The 13517-nt window shown below is 49.4% G+C and overlaps 1 protein-coding gene across 2 annotated transcripts in view; it reads left to right on the top strand.

The window, feature by feature from the left end:
- The first annotated feature begins 7115 nt into the window (after positions 1–7115).
- The window catches only part of KIRREL3 (kirre like nephrin family adhesion molecule 3), a 126020-nt gene continuing 119618 nt past the window's right edge, over positions 7116–13517 (top strand). For both annotated transcript variants that reach the window (XM_066334610.1, XM_066334611.1), the window contains exon 1: positions 7116–7177. In XM_066334610.1, the coding sequence (XP_066190707.1) occupies positions 7144–7177 (34 nt within the window). In that variant the 5' untranslated portion in view covers positions 7116–7143. The remainder of the gene's footprint in view (positions 7178–13517) is intronic.

Raw genomic sequence — 13517 nt, forward strand, 5'->3', positions numbered from 1 at the left:
TTACTTTTATAGTAGGAAATACAGAAAAAATACTTTTTCCTTCACATGAAGTGTAGTTAAGCTGTGGAACTGGGTGCCCCAAGGCCTTAGCAAAGCATTTTGGACAATTTGACCAGTGTAAACACATGCCTGTGCACACGAAGCTCTGAAAGCTGTTTGTGTGGGAAGGTTCAAGTACCAACAGCCACCTTGCTCTGGGGTGAACTGTTTTTCCTACTGCAGCTCCATCAGATTTCTTAACTTCAGGAAAAGGAAAAAAAATAAAAATCCAAAGAATGACTGGATTTGAGGTTTGTGAAGATTTTTCTTCACTTGTCAGGTGGTGCCCAAATTGGACATGTTTGTGAGAGGTTCAGAAAAAGTGCATCAGCCATGAAGGGCTGGGGAGGAGAGTGGGGAATACAGACAGATTCAGTTCTGAACTTTAGGGACCAAAGGCTCTCTGTTGCCACTAGAGAAAAAAAAAACCTCTTCAAAACACTCCAGTGCTGACTTACAACTTGGAGGTGCCTCTTTTCCCTTCATTAGCCAGGGAACACAAGGGATATCATTTTCTTTGCTCAGCAGCACAAATCCCTCTTCTTTCTTTTCCCTTCCGCCTGTTGTGTGTCCTGCTAAGAAACAACTTTTAATTGTCTGGTACCAGGGCAGAGCTTGTTCCTGGGAAGAGCAGCCTCCTGTGTCTTTCTCTGTTCTTCCTCTTGAAGCTTCCTTTCAAGGCACCTGGAGAGCTGGATTCCAGTGTGCTCCAATATTCAAGGCATGTGCCTGTCCAAAGTTGTTTGTCCCAAAGAATCTCCTCTGGGTAATGGAGACTCCGGTTTTCTACTGGGTTGAAAGAGGCACAGCGAAAATCAGCACATCCAAGCTTTCCTCTCTTTTTCCCTTATGGTTTTTAACCCAAAGGAAATGTTTGAGAGAAGTTTTAAGGATCCTCCCGACCTTCACCCTTCAGCACCAGAAATTCCCAGTAGGGCCAACAGCCCTGGCACTGGTTTGTGCTGTTGCTGTTCCCAGATGCAGTTGGGTGCCTCTCCAGTGGTGCTTAAGGCCAATTTAGTCTTAACAGAGATTCTACACAGGGCTTCAGTTCTGGGGAGTTTTCTCTTGCTGTGCAAAGTTGAGCTGTCCTCTGCAAGGTCTTCACCCTGTACAGCAGTAGGAGAGGAGACTGGAATGATAAATTCTTCTACCAGAACTGGCTCCTGAATGGGGACAGTTTTCCCCAAGTCCTGCTGGACGTCCTTCTCACTTTCCAGGTCTGTGGGCTGTGGGAGAATAGCCAGTTGTTGTTTTCCATCTCAGAGCAATGAGCTGGCAAACATCTCTGCTCCATCTGTTTTCTTTCATTGATGGATTCTTTAAAGTCAGATTGTGGTCCCACAGGGACACACTCAACTAATCCTCTGCTTTTAAGATTTTATTTGTGCAATAAATGGATGACAAGGTGGTTTGCGAGTACATAATACAATAAATGGGTTTATAAATGCAACTTTTTTGCAGAGCACTGTAGAATAAAATACAATACCACTCCGGCATTTAACACTGATCTCTGCTTCATTCATATTTCAAACAGTAATGTGCTCATTTTCTCATCTGGGAAGCCTCTTAGGTTTTTTAATACATTTTTATAAATTAACCAGGCACAGATTTAATAATAACGTGCATTCCTACGACTATTTTCATCTCCAAAGATCTTGGATTGCTCTGCAGACTTAACAGTGTAATATAGAAATTCCAGGCCAAAGGATCTGTTTGCTATCTGCTGAATTGCAGCAGGAGTTTGGAGGGCTCAGGAATGCTCATGGATGCAAAGGACATCGAGGGAAGAAGCTGGAACCCAACACTCCTGAAGGTGCTCCATGGGTGCCCAGGGCAGATTCCTCCGGAGAAGAGGTCACAGGAATGTTTGGATGGTTCTGAGCCTGGAAATCAGGATGATGAAAAACAAAGAAAATGCTCCTTCACATATTTCTTCACTCTTTTGGGATGCAGCATCCCTAGACACAGTGAAGCCAAGAGCATGGCAAACCTTGGGAGCTCAGGCTTTTCTGTCCATATTGCTCCTTATTCAAGGCACCCATTACAGCAGGCAACTGCATCCACCAGGACAGGGGACTTCTAAGCAGGAGGATGAGGTTTCTCCATCCAAGTGTATAATAATCAAAATCCCTTCAATTTGGTGACGTAGGATCTTCTCCTGTCACCTTCTCCTGTCACGCTGGCCAACTTGAGAAGGTGTTGAGCTTCTTTCCTTGGAGAATTAGGTGCTCTTTGAAGAGCTCCCAGCAGAGTTCTTTGCTTCTGGGATCCCCAGGTGAGATAAGGCTTTTCCATCCCTCTGTCTTTCCTAGTTCCCACATTTTGGTGTCACTGACAGTAGGATATCTGCCGTGGAGGTTGCCCACTGCCCATCCCAGAAAGTAGAGTTAAACTCATGGATATAACACATAAACAGAAAAAAATATTTACAGGTAGCAAATTGCCATCACTGCAGAAGGAAAAACATGACAAAATGGAAACGTGATATTTATGTTAATACAAAGTTTTAAAAATTTAATTTAAGAGACCAGCTGTTTCTGCTTCTCTTATAAGAGTTTAATTGGTATATAATAGCATAGTTAATTAAATACAAATCAATAGTTTAAACCAGCTAATTGATATTTAATATGTATGGGAAAATATAACTTAGTTGTAATATCATTAGCTCAATATTAAATAAGCAATGGAATTGCAATTATGCCTTTACAACGATTATAAAGTTTATCGTTCTTTAATAAACTTGCAATTAGACAGGGTGAGCTGAAAAATTATTAAACAGGTATTATTGGGCTATTAAATGTTTATTATAATTCCTGGTGGGATACAGCTACACAATAGTACATATTATGATTATGTTAATAAACCCTTATTACAGCTTTGCAGCTCTAGCCTTTAGTGCACTGGTGATCGGGTATTTCCTTCCCTTCCTGAGTGCTGAGGGGAGGAATTGCCTTGAATTGAGTAAAGAAGTCCCATACAATTAAAAAACTGAGGAAAAAGCAGGAGGAATCCATAGTTTGGGCCAGCACTGAGAGATCTTTCTTCCTAAACATCTTTCCCCTCTATTTCTAGGCTGAGGATCCCTTTCTGGAAGACTCCAAGGTCTTGCTTCTTTTAATTGGCTTTTGCTTCATTTGAGTGGAAATTTGTAGTTTGAAGTTGCTCCTCCTTTGCCCAGTGAGTGGTTCTTCTGCCAGTGAATTAGTGCAGGTACTTCCAAGAGAGTTGGAACCATGGTTTTGCTGTGTGTTTTCCAACGAGGATACTTCAGCTCCCACTTGTCACAGTGCGTGGGATGATCAGCTTCAGCTGTAACTACTTTTGCCATGCTGAGAAATTCAATTGTCTTCACAAGGAAATGGGTGGAATTGATTTGGGGAAGATGGGGACAGGCAAGAGTTAAAGCATTCTGGTTTCAGTGTGTCTCAGCAGCCCTCCAAAAGCCAAGACATTTAAAATGCTGGGTATCTGCTTAGCTATTTTAGCCTTAGGTAGCCACTAAAAGCCAAAATGGTGAGACATCCTTAAGCAGCAGAGTCATCTTGAAGTATTTTACCTTTTAAAGGCGCTCTCAAGTATTTAAAGGTGCCTTTAGCTATAAAGATTTTTGCATGTTCTCACAAATTTATGGTATGAATTATTATAATGCAGTGCTTTTGTACAGCTGCTTTCATCATGGGATATCAAAGTGGTTTATAAGTGTTAATTATAGCACCCCTTGGGGAGGCAAACAGGAGACAGGCACCCACAGCAGCCTGCTGAGCCAGGCTCCAGAGAGGCAGGAGCCCACATTCCCTGTAGATCCAGCTCAGCCTGAGCCTCCCTCCCTCTCTGAGGGCTCAGCTGGGGCTGGGACCTGTTGGGCAGTGCAGCCACTGCTGGGGCTGGAGCTCCTGCCCACAAGCCCCTTTTGAGGAGCTTTTTGCTCACTGCAAGGGGAAGGTGAGAGCTGCACCCCTGAGTGGTGGGATTGTCCCAGGACACTGCAGCTCCTGCTGCCCCCAGCACTGCCCTGGCTCAGAGTGCTCTGGAGCCACCATCATTAGAGGGACATCACAATAACCCATAATAACCTATCAGAAAGACGTGGAGCTGCTGGAGGGAGGCCAGAGAGGCCATGGAGATGCTCCAGGGTTGGAGCCCTTCTGCTGAGGAGCCAGCCTGGGAGAGCTGGGGGTGCTCACCTGGAGAAGAAAAGGTTTTGAGGAGACTTTAAAGCCTCTGCCAGGGCCTAAAGAGTCACCAGAAGAGCTGAGAAAGACCTTGGACAAGGGATGGAGGGACAGGACACAGGGAATGACTCCCACTGCCAGAGGACAGGGGTGGATGGAAGATTGGGAAGAAAATCCTCCCTGTGAGGGTGGGGAGGCCCTGGCACAGGGTGCCCAGAGAACCTGTGGGTGCCTCTGGATCTCTGGAACTGACCAAGGCTGGATTGGATGGGGCTTGAAGTACCCATGGATAATGGAAGATGTCCCTGCTCATGGCAGGGGGTGGAATGAGATGAGCATTAGGGTTTCTTACAAGAGAAACCATCCATGGTTCTATTGATTCTGTGACTGAAATGGGCACAGATCTGCCCACAGCCCTACAAATGGCAATGCATCCACGCTCTGTGCCCACCACATTATCCAGGATTTCAATATCTGTGACATGCTTTAAGACTTCAACACAGTTTGGTGTTTAAATCCATCTCCTGTCCTCTTTGCCCTCTTCGGTATTGCATTTCCCCACCTCAGCACTGCTGCCCAGCTCCCCAGGGCCCTGTCAGGGTGGGGAGACCCTGGCACAGGGTGCCCAGAGCAGCTGTGGCTGCCCCTGGATCCCTGGCAGTGCCCAAGGCCACGCTGGACAGGGCTTGGAGCACCCTGGGACAGTGGAAGGTGTCCCTGCCCATGGCAGGGTCCTTAAAGCCTGTTCCCACCCCAACCATCCCATGCTATCGGTGATGTTTGTGCTGATGGCGTGTGCAGGGCGTGGCAGGTTCCCCCCACCCCAGGTCTGTGTGAGAACCCAGGCAGCATCCACACACAGCCCCCGTGGGCACGGCTGAGTCAGAGCACTGCTGGCTCGCTCAGCTGCACTGTGGGCTCTGCTGCCTTGTCTGACGCTAATTTAATTGTGTTGTTTTAATTACTTTGATACCTTGGTGCTCGTTGGAGGCTCAATAGCAATCGATGGGGTTTTGTTTTCCTATCAATAAAGACATAAAGGCTCTCACCTGCTTTGCTGGCTCTGTGCTGGCTCACAGCCCTGCCAGGCACACGGAGTGTGTGTCCTCACAGGAGCCTGCATGGACACACCCCAAGGTCAGCAAGGTCTTATCGATTCTCCTTATCAGGCAGGGCTGAGGGAGGCAGCCTGAGCTGGGTGTCCCTGCAGGCAGAGCCATCCAACACTCTGCACTGCAGGCCAACACCTTTCTGAGTGTGTCTGTGGTTGTGCACTTCATGCAGACCGTGGTGGAGCACGTTGCCTCTGTCCTGGACAGCGAGAGAACTGCTTTCCACCACCAGAGGTGGGCAATGGTTGCTCATTACCCCTTCCTGTTAATTCAAGAAACCACTGAGAGTTCTGATGGTTGCTTCATCTGCCCTGGCCTTTATCCATCTTCACCTTTTTTTGTGGCTGATGAGAGACTTACAAGCACCTCCAAAGACATTGTGACAGCTGGAGACACCTGTTTCTCTCCAGGGCATTCCCTGCAGGACAAGGCAGATTTAGGGGACCAATTCCATTTCAGCTTACTTTGATTATTTCAAGAGACTTGCTTTTGTCTGAGCATCAGCCTCAGTGGGATTACATGTGTGATTTGTTTTGGGTAGATGCTGATTCCTCCCTGGCAGGAGCCTTAGGACCAGGAGCCTCCTGCAAGGTGCAGCCCTGTATAATGCCAGAGGAAGTGCTTTGACTGGGCTTGTGTGCACCCTGAGTGCCCTGGCATCAAAAGAAGTCTGTTTTTTCTAGGTTTAGGCTCAAATTCTGCTTCACACTGTGCACAAGAGGAGGACGTAACCACTCCGCCAGGACGCCGTGGCAGCGAGCACTGTTAGGGAGGGATTCTCTGTATCTGGGTCTATACCCACATGGATCTGGGGATATTCCCTGCACCTCACATCACATCACACTTCCCTCTTCCTCTGGACACGCTCCAGATCTGCGATTCATCCCCAGGTTTTCCTGGTGGCACTGAAAGCCAAGTGACCCGGGCAGGTCGTGCCGCCGTCTCCATCCAGCTGCGTTCTCCAGGCTCCTGCTCCGCCGCCTTCCCTCCTGTGAGCGCACAGGGAACTTCCACGGCACACGGGGCTCTGCGGAGTCCACAGCCACATTAAGTAAACATCAAAGGGGCTTTGATCAGCGGGGCTCTGCAGAGCACAGAAGCCCCCGAGGAGCTCTGCAGGTCCGCAGGCAGCGTTGGGGACACGGTACCTTAATTTTCTGCACTGTGACACAGGAGAATTTGTTTGAAGAACGAGAGCTCTCTGAGACACGCACGGGGAGAGCGCCTGTGCTCGCAGCCTACTTCTGGAAAAACCCACGCTCAGATCTTGCTGTTTGTTACCAAGAGTCAAAAAGCCCCATTAACAAATCAAGGCATCAAAGGCCCGGGCCTCCTCAGACTCTGGCACTCTCCTGCTCATAGGGTCACTTGCTCGCTTCTAAAGAGCAAGATTCCTCAGGCCAGAATTATCTTCCCTACTGAGGGCCATTTCCCATTTCACTTTGCTGCCCACTAAGAGAGAAAGGGATAAAAGAGTCGTGTTGTTGCAACACGCTGCTGTGGAGGAAGATGCAGCTCATTCCGTCAGATGGAATAGAGGAGTGCTTAAGGACAGGCGAGGGAGGGGATGCTGACCCTCCTGTCTTTAGATACACGCTCTTGGGGCCCGGCCAAGCCCAGCTCTGTGAGGCTGTCCAAAGACTTCAGTTACGTGCCCACCTTCCTGGAGCTTTTCCTGAAGGGTGTCTCCAGCAGGATTTGCTCCCTGCAGCAGCCCCAGGGGCCTGCTCCTGTCCTCAGCCCAGTCTAACCCCGCCCTCTCTTCTCTTGCAGAACTGGGGCTCCCAGGAAGAGGATGCTGCCTAGTACTGGGGTTCATGTACAAGGAGAAGTACCGCAGGATGACTGAAGGTGAGCAGTTCCCTCACCTTCTCTTCTTCTTCCTCTTTAGCAATCTCATTGTGAGGGGCTTCACCTGTAAGGATGTGCTGGGCTCTTATACCCACCCAGGAGAAAATCCTGTTTCCCCTTTGATCTCTGGAACATCTTAGGGGACATCCATGTGGGGAGCCCCTTGCGTGAAGCTGCGAGAGAAGACCAGGAGCTTTGCAGTTCCATACATCCAAAACCCACTGTCTTTTCCTACAGAAAGGATTTGTCACACAGGAAGCTCTTGCAGCAATTGCTGCATCTACTCTTCTTGTCCTAGTTGGGTGGCAGTGGTCACCATGGCACTTCCAGGATCCCAGTTTCCAGTTTGAACCTCGCAGAGTCACCGTTACATTGCTCTTCAAACTTCTGCTAAAATTTCCCTATTTTATATTCCAGTCATTCCTCAAGTACTTTATGAGCATTGATTAATCCATAGAAATATCATAAATAATTATGAAGCATAATAACTAAACAAAAACTATTTATGCTCAGAAGAACTGACATCCTTGCTTCTGGTAGCTTCCTTTCCTGGAGCCATCCCCGGTGCAGGTCCTTCTGATTAATGTTGGATGAGAGAAGCAAGCCCAGAGCCGTGAGATGGGAGGGTCTCCAGGATGTGTCACAGAGAGTTTGGTTTCTGTGAGGTCACTCTGGGAATTGGAAAGTTGACTCAAGCGTGGATTTAGCTCTTTTTAGGGACTCAGATCAGAAATAATTTGGACAAAGGGTGTGATCTCTTACCCTACTGCTCTTCCTTTTCTGGAAACATCCAAGGTCAGGCTGGATGGGGCTCTGAGTAACCTGGTCTAGAGGAAGGTGTCCCTGCTCCCTGCAGCGGGGTCGGGTTGGGTGACCCTGAACGGTCCCTTCTAACCCAAAGTGCTGCATGATTCTTTTTCCCTGCATGGGATGGAGTTTTGTCAGCAGTTAGCCATGGGGGTGTCTGCTCCTGCAGGAAGCCTTTTTCCATGAGAGTAACAGGTGAGTTTGTTTCCATGGAGTAAAACTCTCATAGAGGCAAGTTTATGGCTCAAATATCCGTTAGAAGATCAAAGGTTCCCTCCCGTTCCCGGGAGCCCTGATACTGAGCTGATAACATGGGGAAAGAACTTCACAAGACTGCACCTCGTGCTTGTTAATTACCACACACTCTTTAAACATTGATTAAAGGATGGTTTTAATGGGAAGGGGCTGCCCCATGGGACACGAGTGCTGTGAGAAGGTGCAGTCTCCCTCTCAGTACATTCCTGTCCCTCAAGCCTCTTGGACAGGCTGCCTGTGACTGTGCCCAGACCCTGGGGATGCTCACAGGGTGTTGGAGAGGACCCTGGGCATCCTACCAATCCTTTGGGATTGCTCTGGTCCCCTGATGGATTCAGAGCCTGTGTCAGCGACAAAGTGAGCCCCCTTTTCAGGCTGAATGTGGCTTTGTGTGGAGAGAACAAAGAAACATGAAAGGCCAAAAGTAAAGCTTTTGTGAGGGAAAGGGAACAAAGTGTTCCTGCCTGACATGCAGCCAGTTTCTGGCCCCTGCAGGCTGCAGGGCCATTATGTTTAAAGGTACAATCTGCCAAAAACAAAAGTCAAGGGGATTTCCATGGCTACAAAGACCACCTAGGACTTGTGTTTTCATTAGAAGCAGTTACAGATGACAATTGCAGACGTCCAGCCTCCCAGGGTTTTGGTAGATTGCAGTGCAGATCCACACTGTCTGGTGTGTGAGCTGGGGTGGGGTCAGATGTCTGGTCATTTATAGGAATTTCCTGCCCAAGGTGCCTGAGCCAGACTCTGTGGACCAGTTCCCTTGCCAGGGTGAGGAGAGAGAACAGTGCCCCTGTCATATTTGTGCCAAGTGAGAGCTTTTTCTCCCTTTAAACAGAGGCTGAAGAACAACCCTATTAATAACTACAAGGGAGCTGAAGGAACTGAAAACACAAGGAGGCAGTGGGGCAGTGGGATAATATGTGGGGTGTCCATCCCAGAGGAAACAAGTAACTAACTGTAGGAACCACTAGAACCTTCCTGTAGTTTACTGGAGACATCTTCAATGGCTTGGAGGTAGATAAGCACAAGAGTTGGGAGCCTTGAACAGTGTGGAAGAATCAATGATTCCCAATGATGGGAAATCATTTCTTAGGTCGGATGTTGGGAAAAGGCTCTTTCCCCAGGAGGTGCTGGCGCTGCCCAGGCTCCCCAGGGAATGGGCACTGCCCCGAGGCTGCCAGAGCTCCAGGAGCATTTGGGCAGTGCTGCCAGGGATGCCCAGGGTGGGATTGTTGGGGGTCTGTGCAGGGCCAGGGGTTGGATCAATGATCCTTATGGGTCACTCACATCTCAGGATGTTCTGTGATCCTGTGATTCTTTGATTCTGTGATTCTGTGAACATGGTGGTTTTGGCTGTCCCAACAGGGAAGCTCCAGTCTGGATGCTCACAGATCCATTTGGCAACCTCTCCCAGCAGGGTGAAATAGATGTGGGTTAGAGATGCCCAGCAAGGGTCTTTGGTGACATTGTGCAGTTTGTTGACCAGCTGGCAGGGGACGATGTCCATTGGCACAGCTGGCTGCAGATGTGGCTCCTCCAGCTGAGCTGGGCCCCAGGATGAGGAGTCAAGGTCGGTGTCCATGGATGTGCCTCTGTCCCCGTCACTTCCAGCAATTCCTCATCTCAGTCTCCGTGTAGTGATCAGACAGGTCCAGGTGCAGTGTTGGAGCCTCTCCCAGCTGTCAGGCACTACATGATGGGCACAGCAAGCCCACTTTGGGCACTGTCCTTGCACTGCTCTGCTGTATCAGGTGCGACCACTTCTCGCTTTGTAAAGCACTCAGCAGGAAAAGTCCGGGTCTGGGGGTGGAATTTGGCTGGGGAGCAGGAAGGCACAGCTCCAGCGTGGCTGCTCGGTGCTCCTGTGATTGATGATGGGCTGGTGTCGTGCTGGGCCGTGCTCTGGTGTGCACTGGGAGCTGTGGTGTGAAATGGAGCTGGTGACAGCTGCAGACAGAGGGAGAGGGAGAGCTGTCTGCAATGACGGCCGCACAATGAAGACGCTTTGGAGTTAATCCTCCACCATCTGTCTTCATTCTGCTAATAACCCACTCAATCAGCTGCTGCCGACTGTTTGTTAACATTCAGAAACAGATACATAATCAGGAGGAGCGTGCTGTTCGCTCCGGAGGGGCTGGATTGCTCCTTGGGAGCGGCTCTCCCGTGGCCGTGAGGGTGGAGCCCTGGGAGCATCCAGGATGGGCTGGTGTCCCAAGGCACGTGCAGGGCAAGGGAGGTGATGCTGGGGCTGGTGGTGATGCTGGGGCTGGCAGTGACTGAGTTACCTGCTCTCCCAGGGCTTGTGCCACCCTGACTCAAGGTGATTTTGGAGTAGAAAGATGTTTTCTAGGAGGTGGGTCACCTTAGTCCCCCCAAAAAAAGGATTTTGAGCTACTCTGAAAATTTGGGCTCGTTCTTGAATTCCCACTTCTCCTTTCTCATGCAGTTCTCTCCCCAGGGCAGGCAAGGAACGTGCTGGAATATCTCTCTCTGCTCACCCATCGTGCTTGGTCCCTCCCTGGCCGTACCTGCAGGTCCCAGGCTGGGCTTGCTCCGCTCTTCTCTGCAGTGGTCCAAGGCAGGAATTCAGATGCTGCTCCTGCAATTTCGCTTCTTGTCTCCTCTCTTTGACTACTTGCCAGATCTAGCTCGAGTCATTAGCAAGCGTCACTGCAGCAATTATGGCACTTTTTGGCTGCCATTCATAAAGCTACTAACGGGAACGATTAAGCACTGAGAGGTGTCAGCCTTCACCTCCACCACCTGTTCCCGCCAGCCACCGGCGGCTGGAAGGTGCCTACAACAATGTCCCCCCCGCAGGACAGCGGGCAGGGCAGCTCCCTTGTCTGTCCCCTTCCTGACACTTGGCTGCCTCTGGTGTCCTCACACGTGGAGGGCAGGTGGCATCTCCATGGGATGGACACAGCTCTTGGAGTATGAGGGGTGGCCTCATCCTCGTGCCCAGCATGGAAAGCAGGCACGGCTGGGGAAAGGGACGAGAGGATTTGGTGCAGCATCTTCCTCCTGGAGCAGTGAGTGGTTAATGATCTGTGCTCAGGGAAGGACAAACCCTCCTCTTCAGAGGGAAGCAAACACTGCCTGCCGTGCCAGGAGAAGGTTGTGCCGCAGTTATCTCCGGCAGCAGCCGCTCTCTGTTTGTGGATTGTGCATTCAAGGTGTCTCCATTCGCTGCACAAAACACAGCAGAACTGTGCTGCAGAGCTGCAGCAGCGAGTGCTCTGCCTTCTGTGCGATTGGGAGAGCTTGGCAGATCATCTCCGCAGGGAAGGGCTGCCCAGATCCAAGGTGCACAACTTTCTTTAAAAGTCACATTGGGCTGCTGGGCAGCAGAAGACAAATCGTGTTTTGGAAGGGGGAAGAGGAAGGCCTTGGAAGTTTTGCAGTCTGAGCTGCAACCTGACCTTGACTCTTCTGTTCTGAAAGTTTGGATCCTATTGGAAGGCACTGGGGCTAATGTAAAGCTCTGTTATTTTGTTCATAGAATCCCAAAATGTTAAGGGTTGGAAAGGATCTTAAAAATCATCTGGTCCCAACTTCTCCCGCCATATTCAGGGAGACTTCCCACTAGACTCAGGTGCTCAAGGACTTGTCCAGCCTGGCCTTGGGCACTTCCAGAGATGGGGCATCCATAGCCTCCCTGGGTAACCTGTGCCAGTATCTCTCCACCCTTACAGTGAAGAATTTCTTTCTGATATCTGGCCTAAGTTTCCATTTGTACCCATGTCCCCTTGTCCCATCACTACAGTTCCTGACAGAGTCCTTCTCCAGCTTCCCTGTGGCTCCTTCAGATGCTGGAAGGTGCTGGAAGGCCCCCACACAACCCAATCTTCTCCAGGAAGGTGCTCCATCCTCTCATCAAGTTCATGGCCTCCTCTGGACTTCCTCCAACAGCAAGTTGTTGGGAGAAGGGGGAGGTCCTGCAAAATGGGATCCAAGCACATATCTCAGACATGCAAGAGGGGTGAGTTGGCCCAGAGAGACAGGGACAGTGGTGGCCTAAATGCAAGGAGAGCCACCAGCCTGCTCTGTTTGGGATGATTCCCGTGTCCTCACAGCCCGCACAGGGTGCAGCCTCTAGGGATCAGAGAACCCTATGTATGACTGTGGAGTCATACAGTGATTTGGGCTGGAAGGAACCTTCAGGATCCCCTAATTCCAGCCTCTGGAAGGTTGATTCTGACCAGTCCTGCCTGCCTGCAGAGCTGGGCAGCTGCCAGTTCCTGGTCATGTTCCCAGCTCTGGCCTCACATCATGACCTGTGAGCACTGCAGCTCCACGCTGGGGTTTGTCCTGAGCTTCAGGGTGTCTCCAGTCTGCAGAGAGGTTTGGGTGCTGCCAGACATGGGGAGAGAATTGTGTGTTTGTGTGTATGAAAGCTGGGTTTATGGCTTGTAATTATCTCTAACCCATCCTTAGAATAATGATAGCTCCTCCATTATTAATAACTGGAATTCCAGTCCTTGTCATAGATCACAAAATGGAGAAGGAGCTCAACCCAGGGTTTGTATACTCTACCTTGGCCTAAATTGAATAATTGGTAAAATGGTGAAAATCGTTTGTTTTCCCCCCATTCCTTGGTGCTGGAATTAGTGAGATATTAGTGCAATTAGCCAGTGCTTCCATTTGAGGCCGCAATCATTTGGTTTGTAATTTAGAATAAATGTAAAAGCCCACTTATGCTTCCAAACGGATTATTTGTCCTGTTTAAAAGTATCTAATGGGGTGGCTGTCATCTAAGCAAGATACATTTGACCCATTTCAATTTGTTTCCCTTTTAATCTGCTATCTGTTTTCCTGGATCTTTTTTTAATAAAAACATAAAGAAGAAGTGGGTGAGAGAGACCAAAGAGGGGGAGAATAGAGGCATTAAAGATCCGGAGTTTATCATAAGCCAAAGTAACTTGAAATCAAGGTGGTTAAACTGCAGAAAGCAATAAAAAGAAAACACTATTTGGAATCGTTTAAAGGGCCGAGTGCCTTGTCAATGAAAGGTTGCTCTATTTGACTGCTTCTTAATAGCTTCTCTGAGGCAATCTGCAGCTGCTGCAGGAACGAGGGCTGCGGCTCCTGCTGCAGCAGCGCTGCTGCGGGGCAGAGCTGGGGTCCCTGGGGAGCTGGGCAGCAGTGCTGAGGTGGGGAAATGCAATACCAGAGAGGACAAAAAGGAAAGGAGATGGATTTAAACACCAAACTGGGTTAAAGTTTTAAAGCATGCCACAAATATTGAAATCCTGGATAATGTGGTGGGCACAGA

Source organism: Sylvia atricapilla, chromosome 23 (assembly GCF_009819655.1).
Source record: "Sylvia atricapilla isolate bSylAtr1 chromosome 23, bSylAtr1.pri, whole genome shotgun sequence".
Classification (NCBI taxonomy): Eukaryota; Metazoa; Chordata; class Aves; order Passeriformes; family Sylviidae; genus Sylvia; species Sylvia atricapilla.